Here is a 23,292-nt window from a genome sequence, read left to right on the forward strand (position 1 = left end):
CACCCCACCGGCTCCGTGAGGCTCGGGTGTCGCCGCGAGGGGCAGCGAGCTCTGAGGCCGAGAGCTGTCGGGGCGGGGGAAGAGGAGGAGGAGGAAGACTAGGAGGAGGAGAGGAAGACGAGGAGGAGAAGGGAACCTGAGGGTTTGCGACGTTTTTTTTGCGACAGCCGCGGCCGCGTTCAGTGATTTCCCCCTCCCCTCCGGTCTCGCTCTCCCTCTCTCTCCCTCTGTGTGTGTTTGTGTGTGTGTGCGTGAGTGTGTGTATGTATGTGTGTGTGTATGTGTGTGTGTGTAGATACCGGCTGTTGTGTTGTGCCGCTGCCTTTCTGGGTGAGTGTGCTTGCGTGTGTGAGTGGGTGAGTGTGTGTGTGAGTGGGTGAGAGAGGGAGTGAGTGTGTGAGGGAGAGGAGGAGGAGGAAGAAGGAGAGGGAGAAGAGAGCGGCAGCAGCTGCAGCCGCCGCCGCCCCAGCCAGCCCGGGGACGAGAACCGAGAGCGGCTCCGGGCCCCGGCCCTTCTCTCCCCTTGCCGGGTGGGAGCGTCCCCGGCTCCGTCTCTCGCCCCGTCTCTCGCCCCTCCGCTGGATGTCCCCGGCTCCGGCGCGGGGCCTCCTCCTCCTCCTCCTCTTCCTGCATCAGCCAGGGTGGTGCCGCCGCCGGCGGGCGTGAAGCGGGCGGGATCCCGGGGGCCGCGGCTGCCTCTGCTTCCCCCCGGACCCCGGCCCCGACCCCGGCCGTGACCCCGGACCCGGAGCCTCCCCCTCCCCGCCCGCCCGCCTGGAGGCTGTGACAATGGACTATGACTTCAAAGTGAAGCTCAGCAGCGAGCGGGAGCGGGTCGAGGACCTGTTTGAATACGAGGGCTGCAAAGTTGGCCGAGGCACTTATGGTCACGTCTACAAAGCCAAGAGGAAAGATGGGTGAGTGGGCCGTGCGTGTGCCCTGGTGCGTGCCCGCCCGGGTGCGCTCCCCCAGGCCGGAGGGAGGGACTGGCAGGAGCTCGGGCATGGGGGCTGGGGGGTGGCCGTGCACCCCGCTGCCCTCCGCCGTGTACCCCTTCTCCCACTCTTCCCATTCTTCCTTGTCCCCATTAGCCGGGTCTGTGGAGACAGGGGTGGTTGAAGGAGGAATCTGAAATATCCAGAAATCTCAGGTGCTGCTTGTGTTTATTTCCACTGTAGGTAGGAGTGGTGGTGGTGGCAAATAAGGGAGAGGGGAGTCTTTACCCCTTCAGGATGCTTTGCTTTTTGAAAAAGGGTTTCAGCAGAAGAGCTTGTATTCAAAGGACGGCGAAATGGATTTTATAAATTGCATTATTATGCTGGTGGTTACCATTCTGGGGACTTTACCATCCCCCTCTCGAGTGACATCCATCAGTCTGGAGAGTGGTGCAGTTTAAGGGCAGCTGGGATCCTTTCTCGATCTCTCTCCCTCTCTCTCTCTCTCTCTCTCTCTCTCTCTCTCTCTCTCATTCTCTCTCTCTCTCTCTCTCTCTCTCTCTCTCATTTTCTCTCTCTTTCTCTCTCTCTCCCCTACCTCCCCTCCCCTCCCTCTCCCCCCCCCCCCCCCCCTTAGCCACTTTGTAATCGGTTTTTGCCTTTAAATTCGGGTTTTATTTCTTGGAAGGAAGGCGGCAAGTAAATGTCGATAGCGGGAGTTGATTACTATGATCATCTCCTATGTGTATGTGGCACTTGCCATTTAGATTTCATTAGCCCATAGAGAAGCAGTGAGTTTTTATATAGAACAATGGGGGTTTGGTGCAGGGTGGGTGGTGGGGAAAGACTAGTGACAAATAGGGACTATGTTGTATGCCTAGCTATTTCCTCCCTCTCCTCCCCAAATTTAGGAGCTGGAAGTGAACTTTAAATAGTCCATTTACTTGAAAAAAAAATCTTTTCTGTACATAACTTAATTAAATCTATGACTGGTAACCCTCTCAATATAGCTACTCTAACTGACAAGTGAAATACTCCCTTTTTCCTTTGTCAGTAGACAGAATATTTTACAACATCGACAAAAGAGAAGGCAGTTGTCAGTTGGGGTGAAAAATGTATTTGATTAGCTCCCTGTTTTCTTTTACATGAATAAATATCTTCCTACTCTGTGTTCCACTTGGAATTGTTGGGAAGAGACTATTCAAGTCCTGTTACATAAGCTTTGGAATTTTATTAAAAATCAACATAGGAATACTTGCATATCCCCATCATTTTTGGCTATTTACTACTTAACATTAAAAATAGGGCAACTTGATTTTTTCTTTATATTTGGAAAGCAGGATGTTATGGATCAATCAGGAATGTCAGCACAGAAATAGGAAGTATTTGACAAAGCTGAAATAAGTCGTCTTAGAATATTTTAACAATTAAAAACAATTTGAGTACTCTGGATATTGAAGAGAAAGTGCTTATTCAACATTTTTCTTACCTTTACTGAAATTCCTTTCAAAAAGAATGTGAAATAAAAAGCCCATGAGGAAAAGTGCCATAGTTCTGATTTGTATGTCTACTTCAGCAGTTTTTTTTTTTGTAGTAGCAAAGCTTTTTATGTATCTGCAATCAATCTGGAAGGATTTAAAAACTCGATACTATTTATTGAATACATTTAAAGTCTCCTCCCCTTTAAAAACAGAATAGTCAGTCCAGTGACATTTAAGAAATCAATTTCTGGATATGTTGCTTACTCTGTTGTCTAATTAGGTTTTTCATTAAAATATGACCAGAAGAATATATGCATTTTACAAATCATGCTTGATTAATTTCCCACAGACATTTTTCCAAAAGTTCCTCTCCCCAGCAGTGTTCAGTTCAGAGAACTTCATAAAATTTTGAACCCCAGGAAATTTAAAAAATCTGGTTGTTTTGACTAAATTTTGACTCATTTTATAAAATTCTAGTGACTATAAATTACTCTTTTATTCCTTAAGAGGAACCAGCTACATTAGAAATTGCCAATGTATGCTAATATAAATATGCAAATTTGTGGCTTTAACTATGATTACACATTTTATTAAACCAACTGTACTACTGTATGCTTGAAGGAGATACTTTTCAACATGTTTTTATGTCTTATTGTCATTTTTAATTTAAGCTGTTTTGAAAAAAAAAATAGAAAAATTACCATAATTTAAAAACGGTTTTTAAAAGAATGCTTTGTATAGGTTGTTTTTTTAAAAAAATTTTCTTGTAACAAAAGGAATACTGTATTTTCAAAAGAAAGTTTTTATTTAAAATTCTTTGAGCTTCCTTTTGTTTATATGATGAGCTTTTAAAAATGTATCGAATATCAGATTTTCAGTTTTTCGAAGGGCTATTTTTCTCTTTGGCTTGTTCTGGCAAAATATAGTATTGTGTCTCTGAAGTTATCTTTTTATTTTATGTCTATTTAATGCCATGTTTGTAATTTACCCTTCACCTTAGTGATGTAAATTCTACAGCCATTAAACTTTTTAATAAATAAAGATGATTAAGTAATTTTTGTTTCTTAATATTGATTTATTTAGCACATATTCTACAACTTAAATTTCAACCTGATCAAGGAACTCAGCAAATGATAGCCACAAATTTGAGAAAGTGGATATTGCTGTGAAATTTTATCTTTACTGTGTACAGTAAAATGAAATTGTTTTATTTAGATAGTTTAATACCTGTTAAAATGCAATTAGAATTAAATCTTATAACTATTATATCAGATTATTGTTATGACCAAGTGAACTTTGAAATACAGATAATTGGTATACCTATCTGCACTAAAGCAAATTAGAAAAGATTTCCTTCAGTAATCACACTTTTTTGGAATGAAAAATATTTATTATACTTTTTTCCTTTTAAATTTGTGTCCCCATTCTGTCATGTGACAAGTTGTATAAGTTAATCTGTTAAGCTTGAATTTTGGGGACCAAAAGTGAAATAAACAATGGAAAATTCTTTTGATGTGTTAATATATGTATTTTAGGGGAAAGAACTTCTTATAATTGAGTTAGTTTTAAATAATCCCAAAAAGAGTTCAAAATTTAGTGTTACATAAGTGCATAGTAAACCTTGAAATTAATTTGTTCCCATTGTCAATATAAATAAGATAGAAAGTGCTTTTTTTCTCTGGGTACCAACTCTGTGGGTGGCTTCTCCTTAGGTCAGTTGCATGTATTCAGTACAAAGTTTAGGCAACCAAATCCAGTTTGGTTTAAAAATGTGGGAATATGTGTAGCAGTAGACATGCTGGATTTGTGGGTTTAAAAGTCTGAACTCAGTTCAAGACCAAATCATTTATAGGATTTAAAATGTCCTTTTATGATAAGATTTCCATCTCTTAACATATTTCTTTTAGTAGATTGCCTTAATATTATGGGTTTCCTGAGAAAGTAAATATCACATAATTCAATTTTTTTTTGAGTGGGCAAATGTTAAGAAAAATTCCTTCAAGGTATTTTTGAAGATTAGTAGGGCTACTTATAAATTAACATAGCATTAATATAAATATTCGTAGTTAAAATTGTTCTTGGAACATTCAGTATTCTTTATGTGTAATAGAAAATATATGTTTTGTGTGTGTGTGTGTGTGTGTGTGTGTGTGTGTATACACACACATCTATATTTCCTAACACAGAATTAATTATATGCTTTCTCTTAGCTTGTGCAGTTAGATTTAGCAAACTGGTGTATATTCTTATATGTTCTTGAACTCTTCTTAGAATCTTTATGCTTAGGACCATAATGCTAATTACTTATAGCACTTTTCAATTGCAAACAGTTTTGGCAAAGATAATTAGCTTAAGACTGAAAGTTGTAAATTCTAATGGAAAAAGAAAACTTCTGGAAATTTAAAAAAGCATAAAATTCAGTGTATACAAGATAAAATATTTTTTGCAAGGTGAGATAAAATTCAACAGCTGTTAAATTTGGGATTTTATGAGGCATCCAGTAGACAGTTTTGCATAACTGTCTTCTATTTTATGTCCATGGCAACTTTAGTCTCATATTGGGACATAGGTTATTGCCAACTCCCAAGGAAAAGTGCATACCTGCTTACTAATTATTAGTAATTTGTTTCATAGCATTTTTGAAATCTGGAATTGACATTCCTTGGCTCTCATGGCAAAAAAATGCATGCTGCTGCTGCTGCCTTGCTGCTGCCGTTGAGTTTTTTAGAGGCTGCCCTGGGATCCTTTAAATTCAGGACTTGGTAACTAATTGTCTTTTGTTGTGCTATTCAGTGATTCATTTGCTCAAAACTCTTGCTCCATGGGATGATGAAATGGAAGGGTGTCAGCACCTAGGTATATTCTTTTTAAAAAGTCTAGCAAACCTCAGCCCCTTAGTTAAGCAGTCTAATTTTACACTGGACCCTTGAGGCCCTTGCCCCATTAATATAGGACCATAGGTCACAGATCTTATGAGTCCCTTGAGGACAGGGACTATCTTTTGCCTCTTTTTGTTTCCTCAGCACTTAACACAGTGCTTGGCATATAGTAGGTGCTTAATAAATGTTTACTAATTGAATGATAGCTCCAGAGCTGGAAGAGATCTCAGGGTCCACCTGGTCTAACCTTCTCATTTTTTAGATGAAGTCTAGAGAAGTTAAACAACTTATCCAAGTGTCAGCAAGAGGATTTGAACCCATAGCTTATGACTCCAGATTCAACGTGTTTTTCATTGTACTCTGTTACTCATTCCTTTCCAGATTCCAAGCTACCACCTGCTTTCTCTTTTCCTATTCAGTGCAGCTAGAGGGAATCACAACTGTAATAGACTGTGTCTGTTAACTTATTTAGGTTTTCTAGTCTCAACTGGGCCCCAACTACTACTGCACTATAATCCTTTTACTCTTCTTTATTTACTTTCTGTCACGTTTGCCACAGTGGCTATTCCATATCATCTCTTCTTAAGCCATCTACACTGCCATAGCCCCTCCATGTCATCAGATTACTTCGTTTTATGTTTTACTGAAAAAATTGAGGCCATCTATGCTGAGCTTCCTCTGCTTTTGCTCTTAATTCAGAAAACGAGATGGCCCTTTTGGCCAACAGCAACCCCTCTGCTTGTTGCTGTGGTCCTTTCCCTTCCTGTCTTCTCAGGGAGTCTGCCCCTTAGATATCTTACTCCCTAATTTTCAGCTTCTCTTTATATATTGGATTTTAAAATAAATTGACTGTGTTATGAATGTGACCATGGTTCTCCAAGGCTTTGACAGTGGAATACAATCTCTTAGAGGCTGTACCATTTTGGAAGAGCTTTGGATAGGAGCCCAATGACAGACTTTATATCTGTTCAAGGACTGGCCTAGATAAGTTTGGAGAGGATCATCATCAGATTGGCTGCAGGGTGGTGAATTCTTTGGCACAGCAGTTCACACAGAGGAAGTATAGAAGGGTTGTGATTTATTTTAATGGAGGAAGCATCACCACTGATTAAATTATAGGTCCTTGAAGTGTTGAAGTAAGCTTATAATTCATAAGAGTTGGAGGAGACCTTAAAAGTTGTCTTACCTACCTTGTAGTTTAGCCCCTCATTTTATAAATGAGGAAACTGAGGTTCAGAGGGGAAAGTGGCTTACTTTGGGTTATATAGTGGAGACAATTGACAGAGCTAGAACTAGATCCCAGCTTTTTTGCTTCCCATTTAGCTATCTTTCCATTTACTTCCTGTTGGTTGATAAATCTCCTCAGTTTAAAGTTTTATTCTCATATGACTAACAACTTCCTTAACTTTGGAGTTAAATTTTGTTTGACCTTGCTATCTTCTCAAGATTTTGTCCTATATTTTTTTTTTCCTTTCTCTGCCCATCAAATAGAAAAGTCTGTCATCTTCTTGAGTTCAAATCTGGCCTCAGACACCTACTAGTTGTATGATTCTGGGAGAGTCACTTAACTCCCATTTGCTTCAGTTTCCTCATCCGTAAAATGAGCTGGAGAAAGAAATGACAAACCACTCCACCATATCTACCAAGAAATCCCCAAGTGGTGTCACAAAGAGTTGGACACAATTGAAAAAATGACTGAACAGCAACAAAATCTATATCCATTCTACATTTGTTGCCTGTACTTGCTAATTTTCTACTCAGTTCTGGTTTCTGCCTTTTCCACTTGATTGAAACAGCTCTCACCAAGGTTACCAACAATCCTAGTTGTTAAATCCAGTGGCCTTTTCTTTTAGTTCTTATTTTTTTTAAAACTTCACAGTGTTTTAATGCTGTTGAGCATTTCCTCTTTTAGATAGGCTCTCTTTCCTGGATTTTCATAACATAGCCTCTCTTTCCTGGATCTTCATTGACACTACTTTCTCCTGGTTCTCTTCTTGCCATGCTGACCACACTTTTTCAGTATTCTTTTCTGGATTTTCATTCATGTGATGATCTCCATGCATTAAACTCTGTCCTAAGCTCTTTCCTCCTCTCCCCCTTCTCCCTTTTATTTCTCTTTTCTCCCTGTGATCTTACCAGGTTTCATTTTATCAATTATCACAGTGTAGATGGTCCCCAGACCTACATATCTAGCCCTAAACTCTTGAACTTCTAATCCTATCCCTTCAAACATCTCCATTTAGCTGTTATATAGGCATCTCAAACTCAGCAAGATCAAAACAGAGCCCATTAGCTTTCCTCTTAAACTCGCCCTTCTTTTTTAACTTTATTTCTGTTAAGGGAAACACTATTCTCCTAGTCATCTAGGTTCTCGAGATTGCTATCATACTTGATGTTCTGCTCTTTCTTACCCCTTATATCCAATCAGTTGATAGTTCTTATTCTGTCTCTACTATATATCTAACATCTGTCCCCTTCTCTCCACTCATAGCCATTATCATCCAGGCCTTCATCACCTCTTACTTGAACTATTGCAGAAGTCTTCTATTTTGTCTTCTTATCTTCAGCCTTCTCTTTAGTCTGTATTCTACTTGGTGTCCAAATTAACATTTCTAACCTTTCTAGGGTCTCACCATGCTACTCCCTTAATTTAAGAAGCGTCATTGGCTTCCTGTTGCTTCTATATTGTTTGACATTAAAGTGCTTTACAATCTTACTCCAGTCTGTCTTTCTGGACGTTTTGTACATTATTTCCTCTCCAGCCAAATGGATGTACTTTCTATGCCTGTTACATGAAACTCCATCTTCTGCTTCTTCCCCATTCCTGAAATATTCTCTTTCTTACCTTTGTTTTCTTGGAATTCCTAGGTCCCTTGAAGGTTAAACTCAAGTGGCAAGTCCTTGAAGAGATCTTCTTCCCTATTCTTACTGCCAAATTTCTTTATTATTGGACAGCTGTATTGATAAACTGGAGCTCATCCATGTTGGTTAATCTGGACTGTGAGGGGAATTGAAGCAGTCACTGCCATATAAAGATTGGTTGGAGGAGCAGGGGGTGTTTAACCTACGGAAGAGAAGACCCAGGAGTGGATGGGAATGACTATTTCAGGTGTTTGAAGTATTGAAGTGAGATTATATTTATTCTGCTTTGCTTTAGTAGCTAGAACTAGCTAGGTGAAAGCTTCTGGGAAGCTTGAAGAAAAACTTCCTAACATTAGAGCTGTACAAAAAAAAATGCAGTGGGCTGAGTCAGAAGGTAGTGAATGTCTCTAGAGACATATACAAGTTGAAGATGACCACTAGTAGGGAATGTTTTAGAATACATTCGTGCTAAAGGACTAGATTTCTGAGAGTGGGATTCTCCTTTTCACAACTGAGGACATCTTACATTCTTTGTGCTACTGAGGGTTTTGCTTTGTGGCTACTTTTTTTGTTGAAGCAAAGGAGACTGGCAAATTAAATTACAATAAATTAACTCTTACATATATGTGTATATGTATATATGTGTATGTATGTGTATATATACATAAATGTATATATATTTGTTCCCAATTACATTTTCTTCGCTTTGTGTCAGTTTTCCCATGCCTCCTTGTATGCTTCATTTTTTGTTACGTCTTATGTTACAGTAGTATTGCTCAGTAAGTTTTAAAGTCATCTGAACAAACTTTAAAGATTTAGTTCATGCATATTCTCAGTCCTTGGTCCCTGCCTCTTATCCCTGGGAGTTTGTACCTTAGATTAAAAGTAAGGTCGTCTTACCTTAATTTTCTGCCAAAGCCCTTTTTTGTTTATGTGCAATTAAAATCTCTCTGTGAGTTTAGTAGGTTTCTACCGAAGGGTCATGGACAGTCCTCAAGACATAAGCATCCCATTTAAGGATAGTAATTTAGATGGAAGGCAGTTCTTTTTGATACTCTGGAAGCAGAAGGGTGACTTGAGACTATACTGGGATGGGGAAGAGAAATACTTTCTTCCATGGAATTTGGGTAAATGTAGTAGGACATTATTTTAATGAGAAAAGCTGTAACAGTGTCTTCTGGGCACCCCAAATTCCTACTTGGGAATTGAGGTGATTTTCCTTTTAGAAATAAAAACTATAGCCCTATTCATGTTTTTGAACTAAGAGTTAAATAAGCTACTGAGGGCTTGCTGGAAACTTAACCACTATGTATTAACATTGTTTCTATGAGTTCTAAAGGAATAATTGCAAATAAACTTTTGTAACATTTGTAAGATTGTGGATTGCCTGCATCAAAGCACTTTTGATTACTTGTGCTTTCTTTCCCTTTCTATATTTCCTTCCTCACTCCTCCCCCCTCCCTCTTCACCCCTCCCCCACTTTTAAAAAAGACTTAATTTTGGGGCTTTTGACTTTAGTTTGGCTACATTTTATATTACTGAAATGTGTCCAATTTATTTCTACTGAGACAATGTAAGCTCTTTTAAGACAGTCAGTTGAGTTTTTGTCTTTTGTATCCTTAACATCCAACCCAGTGCCTGGCACCTAGTAGGTACTTAATAAATACTTGTTGATTGAATCTTTTGATTCTTCTCCTTTTTTTGCTGGTGTTAAGATATTAAAACTACTCTTCTCTCCCCCCCAGCCTCCCCCCCATCTCCCCTTTTCCAGAGTAGCACTTGATTCTTTATTCATTAATACACGTTTATAGTCTATGTAAAAGTACTTTTCGTTTTTGTGTTTCCTTGGAGTTTCATTAGACTCAACTTTTAGTACCATTTTCTACTGCCAAGGATTTCTTAATATTGTCATAATTTGCCAGAAGTTTGTCACCTGTTGTTTTGAACATATGTCCCATCTTGGGAATATCTTTTTGCCAAGATTCTTTCCCTCTGTTTGAAGCTTATTTATCTGATTGCCCCCTTCTTGTGTCCTCTACTCTGTAGGCTTTCTTTTTGCTTTTGTCTGTCAAATTTATTTATTCCTTTGACAGATTATTACACCTTTTCATTTGAGCTGTATCCCAGGCTACACTTTATTTGGAGAATACCTTCCCCTTTCAGTTTGATGAACTGGATCATTCTAATAGATTCTGATTCTACCAGTTTTTCAAAGCCTTCTTTATTTCATTGGGAAAAGAGTTTTAGACAGGCCTGCTTCCCTCTCCTCCCCAGTAAAACTATTTTCATTCCCCTTTCAATGATTACCTCATAAAACTACTTTTCATGAGTTGAAAGTTATCATGAGGTAGTAGACAGAGTATGGCATTTGGATTCTGAAGATTCCATAGTTGTTACTTACTATCTGTGTGACATTAGGTATCTCACTTATCCCTGGGCCTCAGTTTCTTCATTAAAATCTTACGAAAGTACCCTAAGATAATAAAAAACTTAAACACTCTGATATTTCATGGAGGAGAAAAGTTTGATATGCCCCTTTGATGCCAGGGAGTTGAATGACTTAGATTGTGGACCAAAAACTGTAACAATTCTAATTTTTTTAAAAAAAGAACTAGAATAAACTTTTTTTTTTTAATGCCTAGAAAACTAGTTTAAATTGAGATCAAATATATATATGTTTTCTAAAACTATTAAGCTATAATTTTCCTTTTGGATAAATAGGTAACAATATTCAAACATGATAGGTGAAATAAACTTAAAATCCATACATATATACTGTTAATATCTGTTTTTATACAGTAAGGAAGAAAAAAAATGTTGTGGTGGTGGTTGTTGTTGCTGCATTGTTTCAGTGGTCTCTGACTCTCAGTGACCCCATTTGGGGGGTTCTCAGCAAAGATACTGGAGTGGTTTGCATTTCCTTCTCTAGCTCATTTTACAGATGAGGAATTGAGGCAAGCAGGGCTAAGTGACTTGCCCAGGGTCACACAGCTAGTAAGTGTCTGAGATCAGATTTGAATTCAGGGCTCCTGAGTCCAGGGCTGAATACTCTCTCCACTGTGCCATTTAGCCACCCATACAAAAACAATACTTATAACAACAACAACAACAAAAAGAATAATCACAACACCAAAATGTTTTCTGAACCAAACTTAATCCAAACAGATATTTAATTTGATTTAAGTTTCTTCTTGATATTAGATATAAAAGAACCATTGCTTAAGATTCACTTAAGTTCACTTTCCTGTGTGGAGATGTAAAACAATCTGTAATTACTCATATTCTATTCAATCAAGGCCTTTAAACTCAGAGTCTAAGGCCATAGATGCTGAGTTTATGAATTCTAACAAGGAACAATCCAAGGTGAGAATTGTCTCATGACTTAGGCTTTTAAATACATTTATCCTCCTCTGAAGTCACTGTTTGTCTATGGAATTAAAAGGAATTGGATTTTGTTGTTCTTGTTGATGTAAAATTTTTTGATATTACTATTTAAAATTACTCAGGATATTATGGTAGTTATGAAATTATGTGTTGAAATGCTTTAAGGAAACTAAATAGTGCATATAAAATTTTGATCCCATGGAACAGGCAAATTAAGTGATGTAAATCTTTACTAAAGAATACTTTTAATGAGCAACTTTTAAAATTTAAAATGCTATTAGAATTATAGAAATCCAGTTTACATGCAATTTTAATGTTACTAAATTTTTATTCTCATTTTTATTGATGTTTTTTGATTTAAAGATTAGATATAAGTTTTTAATGGAATATTTCATGGCCAAATACACATGTGCTCAGTGACTCTATGAAAGTTTTTTTTATGGATATCTTTGTTTTTGCATCAACTTTATTTTCAAATGTACCTCATCCACTCACCCTCTCTACTGAGCTTTTAACAAAGAAAGGGGGGGGGGTGTTAAAAAAAAAAAGTCAGTTCAGCACAACTAGTCAATGAACACATCAATGGGAATCTGATGGTGTATGTAGCATACCATATCCAATAGTGCCCCCTCTTCACAAAAGGAAGGGAGGTATATTTTCTCCTGTCTTTGGGGCCAGACTCAGTCATTATAGTTTACACAGTGTTAAATTTTTTTTTTTGTGGCTCTTTTAGTTCATACAAGTTCTCCCATGGTTCTCTGTATTGCAGTCACTTGTTATGGAGAAGTAATATTTTGGCACATCAACATACCATAATTATTTTAGCTGTTCCCCAGTTTATGGCCATCTATTTTGTTTCCAATAGTTTGCTACTACAAACAGTCTTGCTTTAGGTGTATACAGGTCTTTCTTTCACCTCCTCTCACTGCTGTGTGCCTAGCAGTGAGATCTTTGTGTCATAAGGTAGGGGGGTTTTGTCTCTTTTTTAGAATAATTCCAAATTGCTTTTTAGAAGGGTTGTGCCATTTCATATTTTCCACCAGCACTGTATTAATATGTCTGTCTTTCCACAAGCCTTCCAACATTGCCTTTCCATTTTTTGTTACCTTTGAATGATGTTTTATATCATATGAGAAATTTAGTAAAAGTTTTTTTTTCCCTTTCAACCACTTCCCTTTGAATGATGTTTTATATCATATGAGAAATTTAGTAAAAGTTTTTTTTTCCCTTTCAACCACTTCCCTTCTTATCCTAGGTGCATCAGTTTTGACTATACAGAAACTTTTCAGTTTCATGTAATCAGTTATCTGTTTTATCTTTTGTAGTTGCTTCTATCCCTGATTGTTTGAGAATGTATCTCCTATGCATAATGGTAAAAAACAAAATACATCAATAAAAAATATATGTATATTACCATAGTTTCCCCCAGTATCCTCCCTCTCCTCTGAGAGAACCACCCCATATAACAAATAATACTCTTATTTTTAATAATATTTCATTATTTTTCCCAATTACATATAAAACCAATTTTTAACACTTAAAAAAAACTGAATTCCAAATTCTTCCCCACCCCCTCCCTGAGATGGTAAGCAATGTGATATGTTATACATATATAATTATGTGAAATATTTACATGTTAGTCATGTAAAAGAAAACAAACCAAAAACAAACAAACCACCATGAGAAAAAATAAAGTGAAAAATAGCATGCTTCGATCTGCATTCAGACTCCATCAGTTCTTTCTCCGGAGGTGGATAACATTTTTCATCATGAGTCCTTTGGGATTGTCTTAGGTCATTGTATTGCTGAGAATAGCTAGGTCATCTTATAAGGATGGTGAAGGTGCCTCAGATCTTGGAAATAGGGATGTTTAACCTGGAGATGAAAAGATTGAGATAGAGCATGATAGTTGCCTTCAAGTATATGACAAGATGTTATGTAGAAGAAGGATAAGACTTCTTCTGCTTGACCTTGGAGAGAAGCACCAGGGACAATGGGTAAAACTTGCAGACAGGCAAGTTTAGTCTTGATTTAAGTAAAAACTCTTCCTTTCATCTGGTTGTTAATAGCTTTCATTTCTTATTTTGAGAACTGTTTGTTCTTGTTCCTTTGACCATTTATTCATGGTCTCCACTATAGGCTGGAAATTCTGGCTATCAAAATAAGACTGAAAAAAGGGGGAAAAGTAAAGACAAAAAGGAAACAAAAATGTTTCTATTTGCAGATGATATAATTTAATTAGAAATCATCCTTCTCTAGATAATGATGTGGTCTGATCAAATCAGAGTATAGTCATATTGTCCCATTCCTTATTTCTGGAAGTTATGATTTTGTCAGTGTAGGGCAAGATCTTATTAACTTTGTTGTCTGTCAGGTTGCATATTGAATTTCTAGTCTACTAAGTCCCCCAGATCTTTTTTAGTCAAATGTGCTGTCAGACCATGTTTTACTGTCTTGTACTTCTGAAGCTGATTTTTGAATCCAAGTTCAAAAGTGAAATGGGATTTTTTTTTAAACCGGTCTCTTGATTTCATTGGTGTACGGAACTCTTAATAAGGAGGCTTCCTCTTGTACCTGCTCTGCAGTTTGTAGTCTTATTGAGCTGTGGACCACTGAGAAATTAGACAACTTGCTCAGCATCTTGTAGACCTCATATTTATCCCTATTCTATTTCATCATAGATGTAACCAAGTATTGTAGCCTATTAAGATATTTTTCAATCCTGTCTTCTAGTGTGCGAGCTATCTCTCTTGTTGTCTGTCATTTGCAAATGTGAGAAGCGTGACTTTATCCAAGTCAATAGTAAGATGTTAAAGAGCACAGTGTGAAACAGAACTCTGGTATGTTCCACTGGAAGCCTTCTTCCAAGTTGACATGGAGATAGCAATCACTCTGGGTTTGGCCATTTAACCAGTTGAAAGTTCATCTTGTACTATTGTTTATCTCATGCCTTTGCATTCCTTCTCCTTTCATCCTCCCAAGAATAGCATGAACTGCTTTCTCAAATGTCTTTCCAAAATCTAGGTAAACTGTATTTATAGCTTTCTGTTAATATACCAATTTAGTAGCCCTGTCATAAAAGGAACAAAGTTAGCTTAGTATGATCTACTCTTCATAAAATCATTCCAACTTTGTGATCATCACTTTTTTTTAAAGTGTCTCTTTAATAATTCATTTTAGAACTTCTCCAGGAGTCAAAGTTAGGCCACTGGCTTATAGTTTTCAGACTCTATTCTTTTTCTTTTGGAAAAAAAAAATCAGACATTTGCTTTTCTTCAGGCCCGTGGTACCTCTCCCAAGTTACACTAATTCTTTCTATACTCAAAGATATTTATCATATAGGCCGAAAAACTTGAATTTAGTGCTCATTATTTCTTTATATTGGATTTCAGCCTCTTAGCCGTATTTGTCTCCTTTCTAGTTTAGCAAAAGTTACTCTTCATGGCAGCGCAGACAAAAGCAAAAGAGCTACTGAGCCACTCTCCCTTATCTTTGTTGTTTAGTCATCTTGGTTCCTTTTACTCAGAGCAATTAGGCCTCTTCCCCCAGTTTTCTACTTTTATCCTTTTTGTTGTTATTTGCTTTCTTCACCAATCTTAGCTCATTCTGAGTCCTCTAATACCTTCTCTGGCTTGCATCTTCTATGCAGATAGTCTAATGGGTCTGTGATCTCATTGGTAAGGGAGTTTCCTCCAGTAATGCATATTGCAATCCACTAAGTCCTGTCTATCCTGTGTGACTTTTTATGTCCTTCAATAAGTTCTAAATGGAGAGTTCACTGAACATGCTGGAGACCTTCATTTTTTCCTGACATTGTAAGGGTTGTAGTGGAGCAGTCTTGCTGTCGCTTTTGCTATATGACCAGCCCATCTTCTCTTCCTAGCATGCATTTCTTTGATGACATCTTTTACTTTCGTCTTTGAAGTTTTTTATTGGTTATATGTAGTAACCGTTTTATACCTCTTCTGTTCCTCTCTATTACTCTGTGTTGTTTATTTTTAATTCTTCAGTCACTTGCTGTGGCTTGTTGCCATATGGTTGTTCTCCTTATTCCTCAAAGAAGACCAAAATGACATCACTATGTTGGGGTCAAAGTACTGTGTTTCTGACTGTGGCTGATTAGACCAATGTAAGCTCAGAAGTCTCTAGCAGAGGTCGGGCACAAATAGTCCATATGAACATTTGTAATGGAGATTTCTCTAAATTTGTGCATCTCATGTTTCTTTTGAACTACTGTAATTCTGCATTCCCTTATAGAGCACGGAACCTTCTTTGATGCAGGTATGCTGTGCTGGATGGTCTCCCAAGTCTTACTATTGATTGCAAAGTTCTTCAGAGAGACCTTGATAGTGTGCATGTATGGCTTCTTCTGACCTCCATGTGAGTGCCTGGCTAGTGTGAGTTCTCTGTAAGATAGTCCTTTAGGCAAAGGTACTTTTGGCATTCGAACAAGGTGGCCACCCCATTGGAGTTGTGCTCTTTGCAGCAGAGTTTGAATGTTTGGCAGCTCTGTTTGAGAGAGGACCTCAGTGTCAGGTACCGTATCTTATTGGTTGATCTTCAGAGGCTTCAATTCAAATGGAAGAAATTCAGTTTCCCAGCATGGCACTGGTATACTGTGCGGGTTTCATGGGCATACAACAATGAGGTCAGCCCAGTGGTTCTTTAAACCTTCAGTTTGTTAGGTATCTAATACCTCTTCTCTCCCACACTTTCCTTTGGAGTCTCCCAAACACTGAGCTAGCTCTGACAATGTATGCATCAACTTCATCTATGTATGCATCATTGGAAAGTACACTTCCAAGGTAAACTAATTCATCTGCAGCATTCAGAGTTCCTCTATTTGCTGTAACTAATGGTTCCACATATGGATGGTGTGGTTCTGACTGGTGGAGAACCTCTGTTTTCTTGATGTTAATTGTCAGGCCAAATTTAGCACAAGCAGGAGAATTGATCCATATTCTATTGCATTTCAGCCTCAGAGGCTGCATTGAGTGCACAATCATTTGTGAACAAAAAGTTGTACACCAACTCTCCCTCCACTTTAGTCTTGGCTTGTAGCCTTTTCAAGTTATGTAATTTACCTTCACTGTGCCTTGATGCTGACCTTGATGCCATTGTCAACCTTGTTGAAGGCATCTGACAACATTGCTGAAAACATCATACTAAAAAGCATGGGAGCAAGCACACAGCCCTGCTTCATTCCACTGGTGACTGAGAAAGTGCAAGAGCATCATCCATTGTCCAGAACCCATTCAAGCATGGCGTTGTGGGACTTGTGTAGAGTACTGATGAACTTCTCTGGGCATCCAGATTTTGCCATGATCTTCCATAAGCCCTTATGGCAGACAGTTTCAGAGGTCTTGATCAAATTAACAAATGTTGTGTACAGACCTCTGTTCTTCTCCTGGCATTTCTCTTGGAGTGTCAGACAGCAAATACCATATCAACCATTCCTTTGCCCTTTCTGAAGCCAACACTGGCTCTTGGGTAGATGACCGTATTCTAGGTGAAAGATCATCCTATTAAGGAATATTTTGGCAAGAATCTTGCCAGCAGTGACTAAGAAAGAGACCCTTTTGTGATTGTCACAGGACAATCTATTTCCTTTTCCTTTATAGGGATGGACAGTGGAGTCATCCTTGAACTCCTGGGGGATAACTCCTCTTGCAATATAACCAGAAAGATTTCAGTCATCTTTTATATGAGCAGTGGACCTCCTGCCTTGTAAATCTCAGCTGGAATAGAATCGGCACTTGGTGCTTTGCTGCATGAGAGGAGCCTAACGGCATTCCAAACCTCTTCTTTAGTTGGAAGTTCAGCTAAAGAGGTATTGACTTCATTGACTAAATGAGGTATATGGTCAGTGTCTTCAGCATTGGTTGATAATAACACTATGGAAGTGTTCAACCTGTTTCTCTAGGATCATGTCTTTATCATTAATCAATATGACTCCATCAGCCCTAAGTAGCTGAGATGCTCCATAGGTCTTTGGCTCTTAAATAGCCTCCAGGAGATCACAAAAGCACTTTAGATTGTTATTATCAGTGTAAGACTGGATTTCATCTGCCTTCTTAATGAGCTAAGAATCCTGCATCTCTCTAAGCTTCACCTGCACTTTACTTTTTTTTTTGTAGCAAAATCTTTATTTGATTTCTGGCAGCCTCTTATTTTTTGGCCTTTGGAGCAGCTGCTTTCTGGGCAGGGGCTGCCTTCTGGGCAGGTCCTTTTTGGGCAGGTCCCTTCTTGGCTGGGGCCTTCTGGCCAGAGGCTTTCTGACCCTTCTGGGCAGGGGCTGCCTTCTGGCCCTCAGCCTTCTTTGAGGGGATCTTCTTGGCGGAGACCTTTGCGGCAAGTGCCTTCTGGGCAGCTCCCTTCTTAGGAGAGCCCTTCTGGGTGGATGCCTTCTGGAGCTTCTTCACTTCATGCTTGATAATTCTGTTTCTCATTTTCTTAGCCTTCATGACTTTGTAACGGTCAAAATCTGTCATCTTAGCTTTCCTCTCTCTGGCTTCGATCTTCTTGGCCCATCTTGTGGCTTTCCATTTTGTATTGATCTTTTCTTTCTCCCAAGCAGCCCGGACATACTTCTGACGAGCACTGTGGGGGAACTTGAGCACGAAGTCTGTAAGTTGCATACATTTAAATGGCATGGCCTGCCTCCTCACACCACTGCATGGGCCATCAACCAAAGCCCTGTTCTGGTCAATAACATCCACAATGGCTACCAGCTTGCCGGCGTGCGGCCCAAAGGAGATGTAGGCCACCCGGCCGATCTCCACATAGTGCTTGAATACCATGTTTGCGGCGCCGAACGAGAAGGAAGGGCCTGCAGAAGACTGCGCACGTGCCTGCACTTTACTTTTGATGGAATTAAATGCTGCCTTCTTAGAGACAGACAAACTATCTTGCTGGTAAACCTTACGGAGTTTTTGTTTTTTGTTTTTCACCTTCTGTTTTTTCCCTTCATTTTCATTAAACCAGTCTTGATGTTTTGTGAGTGTTCTGGCCCAGATGAGTAAATGTGGTACTGTACACTAAATCTCTGAAAGCTGCCTACTCCTCATCTGCTCCACTATTGCCAACTGTGTATTGGCTCAGTTTTCCCTCCAAGTTAGCAAAAAACTGTTTACTTGTGGAGAAGTGCTCTAATTTGTTGACATTAAGTCTCCTGGTTGTTGTCTTGGAGCTGCTGCTTTTGTTGATTGTGAATGTTTAGCTTAGAGAAGATAAATCTATGATTGGTTCAGCATTCTACAATACATATCACCTTTGTCACTCTTACATCCTATCATCTCTTTCCCTTACAATGATGTAGTCTATTAAATACCAACATTTGCTGTGAGAACGAATTCATGAAGTTTTATTGCATTTATGTAAATGGAAGACAGTGTTGGTGACAAATAAATTGGATGTTTGCTGATACTTTGTCAGATCTTTGGGTCTTTTTGTGCCAGTATTTATGTTGACTAAATTTTGCCAATTCACTATAATCAATTTACATGTCATTTCTGATGTCCATTTCCCATCTTTTATTGCTAGCTAATTGTTAAAATGGTTCAGGATTGAGTTGTTTCCATTGTATACCTTAGTTTTTTTCTTTTTACCTTAAAAATTTTTTTTCTAGTGATTTTGATCTTTGTCCTGATGTTGTTATATATAGTTGATACAGAGATAACTCCTACATAAATAACAAAGTTTTGTTTTTTAAAACATAATCAATTTCATTTTTTTGTGTTATTATTTAGGCATACTATGTCCAATACTGCTAATTCTTTTCTCAGAGAAATTATTCATAATATAAAGGAATGAGGCTTCTGTGTAGTCTGCACATCTTTGTTCTTTCTCATTCATTTTCCTTTGAACTCTACTTTCTCATATATTTCTCACCATTCTCACCTTTTCCCATCTTTCCTTTCAGTTCATCTAGTCAAAGTGTGTGTTGATTTAATTTGTACGTAACTTTAAAAAACTTTACTGGTTGGTAATGCATTCATAGTGATTTCTTCAGAAATTCTTTTCCCTTACTGAAATAGTTTCTCTTTGCATCTTCAGATTTCATTCTTCAAGTCAACCCATCCTTCCTGGGCTGATTTCACCTCTCCTATCCAACAGAGTTATTTTGGGGATAAATTATCCAGTTGATTAGTTGTCTTCAGTGCTTCTGTACTTTGTATATCCTGTTTGAAATTTAGTTTAAAATTATGAGAGTCCATGTCCCTTTGCGTTGTCCACATTTAAACAAGTAATGGTGGTCTTCAAAATCAAGATCATATAGTGCATGAGTTTTCTCTCATGAAATAAATTTCCAACTGCCTGCAAGATATTGTCACCTGGATATCCCACTTTTCTCTAAAATGTAGCATTTCTAATGCTCAAGTCATCTTCACTGTCTCCTACTCCCAATTTCCCTGTTACTTTCATGACACTACCATCTTCCTAGTCATCCAGGCTTGAAATTTTGGTGTCATCTGACTTCTTTATTTGCCTCATTCCTCATATTTGATCAGTTGCCAGTTCCTGTGGCATCTTCTTTCCATTTTGTCCTTTGTATCTATCTCCTTCTCATTCAGTATTATAACAATCTTTATTCAGGCCTTCATTAGCTCTTATATGGATAATAATCTAGTAGTTGGTCTCACTGACCTGTTCTGCCCTTCTTCTGGTCATCCTTAACATCATTCTTCAAGTTGTCTTACTCATGTCCAGTTCTGACTGCGTTAGTCCTCTGCTCAAGAACCTTCAGTAGCATCCCATTGCCTAGCAGCACTTCTTAAACTGTGGGTTTGTGACCCCATATGGGGTCACAAAAAATTTGGCAACACTAAAAGGTTTCTGAATGCATAATGACCAAAACCTAATTAAAAACCAAATGCATAATGAATCCGTGTTTCTGGCAGTGCTTGCCTGTGTTGCATCATGCAACCTCACTGCAGCTTTGGTTCTGATCACAAAGCATGTGCACTTTCACACCATGCATGTCCTCAGGCCACGAAATGTGAACTAATGCTGCTGAAAGTGAAAAGGGGTCAGGAGTGGAAAAAGTTTAAGAAGCTCTGGTCTAGAGGATAAAATATGAACACTGTAGCCTGGCATGATACCTTTTTACAATTTCTCTCTTATTTGTGTACCCAGCTCTCTGGTATGTATGTGCTTGTGTATGTGTATTCTTCTCATCTCCGACCAGTTTAGGTGAAAGTGAAGTTCAAGTGTCAGCCGTTCCTCTCCCCACCCCTTTCTTCCTTCTTTGTGTAGATTTCTACTTGTACACCCTGATAATGTGAGATAACTTTCCCTAACTATTCTTTCCACTCTCTTCCTTGTGTATTCCTCCTCCCCTCTCTCTCCATTCTTTTAATGCCATCTGAACAGAACAGAACACACCCAGTCCTGTCTAATTAGACTCCTTCTATGGATGCTGATAATTATAGATGAGAAACATGTATCATCTCCCCATATTAAAATGTTCATATTTACCTTTTGCTTCTCTTAATTCCCTGTATTTGTATGCCACCGTTTCTATGAGTTTCTGGAATTTTCAGAAGGAATGCTTGGAATTCCTCTGTTTGATTAAAAGTCCTTTTTTTCCCCTGTAGGTTTTTTTTGCTGGGTCAGCTTATATTCTTTGCCTTCTGGAATGGCATATTCTAAGCTCTCTTCTCCTTTATGCAGCTGCTAAATCATGTGTGATACTGATTGTTGTTTCTTGATACTTGAATTCTTTCTAGCTGCTTGCTGTATTTTTGCTTTGAACTGGAAGCTCTGGGTTGACTTCATTATTCCTGGGAGTTTACATTTTGAGGTTTCTTTTAGGAGGTAGATTCTGTTTCCACTTTGCCCTCTGGTTCTAAGAGATATGGGCAGTTGTATGATTTTTTTGAAATACGATGTCTGGGATTTTTTTTTTTTTTTATCATGACTTTCAGGTGGTCTAGTTATCTATCCTTAAGTCATTTCTTCAAGACCTATTTTCCAGGTCAGTTGTTTTTGCTGTGAGATACCTTATATTTTTTTTTCAGTGTTTTGACTTAGTTTTAATATCATGTGATGGCTCATGGAATCATCAACTTCTGTTTGTTCCATTCCTAATTTTCAGGGAGTTTGTTACTTGGGCAAGATTTTGTACTTCTTGTGCGAAGCCATTCCGTTTCTAATTTTTTCTTCCTTAGCTTTCATTTCTTTTTCCATTTTTCCCTTTCCCACTCTCCTTTTTTTTTTAAAATCATTGTTAACACTTTTTTTTTTCTTAATCTCCTTCTTCATTTTTTTCCCCCAGGAATTTCTTTGAGGCTTTGGTTGTAGAAGTTATGGGGTCATTCTCTTGGCTTTTTTTGTCTGGAGCTTCCCTGTCTCCATAATAGCTCTTTATGATTAAATTCTTTTTTTTTTTTTTTTTTTTTTTTGCTTATTCTTCCAGTCTACTTTATGGTAGGGTCAGGTTCTGCACATTTTTGGAAGGAAATAATATGGCTGAACTTTTGTCCTCTTTAGTCCTTCTGCTGCTTTATTTGTTTACTGGATATTTGTTGGAAGCTCTCAGGGACAGTTTAGGCTGGGGACCTACAAGCTTTCAGTACTTCTAGAGTGATACAATCTGGGTCAGACTCTCTCACTGCTGCCCTAATCTGAGTTCTGCAAGTTCCTAACTCAAGGTTTGGGTCTGTCAGCTTGTACCTGATTGGAAGTTCCAGTGGAATTCTGTGATCAACTGTACTCAACCACTGTTAACAGGATGGGAAGCTTGGCAGGTTCAGAGTGTTTGAATTTCAGGTCTCCCTTTGGTCTAATATTCCTTCCCTGGTTATTCTGATATAAACTTCATCCTGGGCTATAAGCTAAAACTGAGTCCCTGCTCAGCTCCTTGGTTCAGAGCCACATAGTTCCTGTTTGCTTCTGAGCTTGTTCCTTTCTTAGGACACGATACAGCAAGGGCTAGTGACCAGGAATGTCCCCTCTGTCACCCCCTACTCCTTTTTGTTCTTCCAGTATTGCCTCACATTTCTGATGTTAGGGTAGTTTAGTTTTTGTTTTTGTTTTTGCTTTTTTGGAGGGGTGAAGGCAGGGCAATTGGGGTTAAGTGACTTGCCCAAGGTCACACAGCTAGTAAGTGTGTCGACTGTCTGAGGCCGGATTTGAACTCAGGTCCTCCTGACTCCAGAGCCGGTGCTCTACTCACTGTGCCACCACCCTAAAGATATTTAAATGCTGTAAAATTCTCTGGAAGACTTTTAGGACCTTGCAGTGAAAGGGGTAGGGTGTGATTGGATATTGAGTGGGGTCCTATCTCCACATTACCTTGTAGGTTAGGTTAGTTCTTTAGTTCTTTCCCTAAAGCCGGGATAGCCCGGCTACAAGCATAGAAATTTACATAAAATGCTTTAGTAAATGAAGCCCTCACTAAAATGGCAAATCAACATATATTGTCTTTTGTTTCAATAAAAACCTAAGGTTGGACAGCCCTGCCCTAAAGGTTAAGAAAGCTGTCCCTAAACCTTGTGTGGCTCAAGGGGCTAGGCTTAGTTGCTTCTGGCCACATTGACATCCTTCCTGGTCCCCCAAGGCCATAAAAGGCCCATTCCCTGGGATCTGGGCCTTTCTGACTTGGAGAGTGTTTCCAGTCTGTTGTAAGTCCCCACACCCTGCCCTGCTAACCAGACTCATTTCCATAAGAAGGTAAAAGGAACTCGCAGATGTTTTATTCTTGTTGAGGATCCTTTCCCCATGCCAACTGAGTAAACCTCTTTTTGTTAG

The 23,292-nt window shown here is 38.6% G+C and overlaps 2 protein-coding genes across 4 annotated transcripts in view; one reads left to right on the forward strand and one right to left on the reverse strand.

The window, feature by feature from the left end:
• The first annotated feature begins 225 nt into the window (after positions 1 to 225).
• The window catches only part of CDK8 (cyclin dependent kinase 8), a 152,964-nt gene continuing 129,897 nt past the window's right edge, over positions 226 to 23,292 (forward strand). For all 3 annotated transcript variants that reach the window (XM_036745096.1, XM_036745094.1, XM_036745095.1), the window contains exon 1: positions 226 to 917. In XM_036745096.1, the coding sequence (XP_036600991.1) occupies positions 790 to 917 (128 nt within the window). In that variant the 5' untranslated portion in view covers positions 226 to 789. The remainder of the gene's footprint in view (positions 918 to 23,292) is intronic.
• LOC118837941 (60S ribosomal protein L14-like) lies at positions 17,665 to 18,344 on the reverse strand. Its single transcript, XM_036745098.1, has one exon. It carries the CDS (start codon positions 18,339 to 18,341, stop codon positions 17,709 to 17,711), a length of 633 nt encoding a protein of 210 aa, XP_036600993.1. The 5' UTR covers positions 18,342 to 18,344; the 3' UTR covers positions 17,665 to 17,708.

The sequence above is a fragment of the Trichosurus vulpecula genome, chromosome 2, assembly GCF_011100635.1.
Source record: "Trichosurus vulpecula isolate mTriVul1 chromosome 2, mTriVul1.pri, whole genome shotgun sequence".
NCBI classification, from domain to species: domain Eukaryota; kingdom Metazoa; phylum Chordata; class Mammalia; order Diprotodontia; family Phalangeridae; genus Trichosurus; species Trichosurus vulpecula.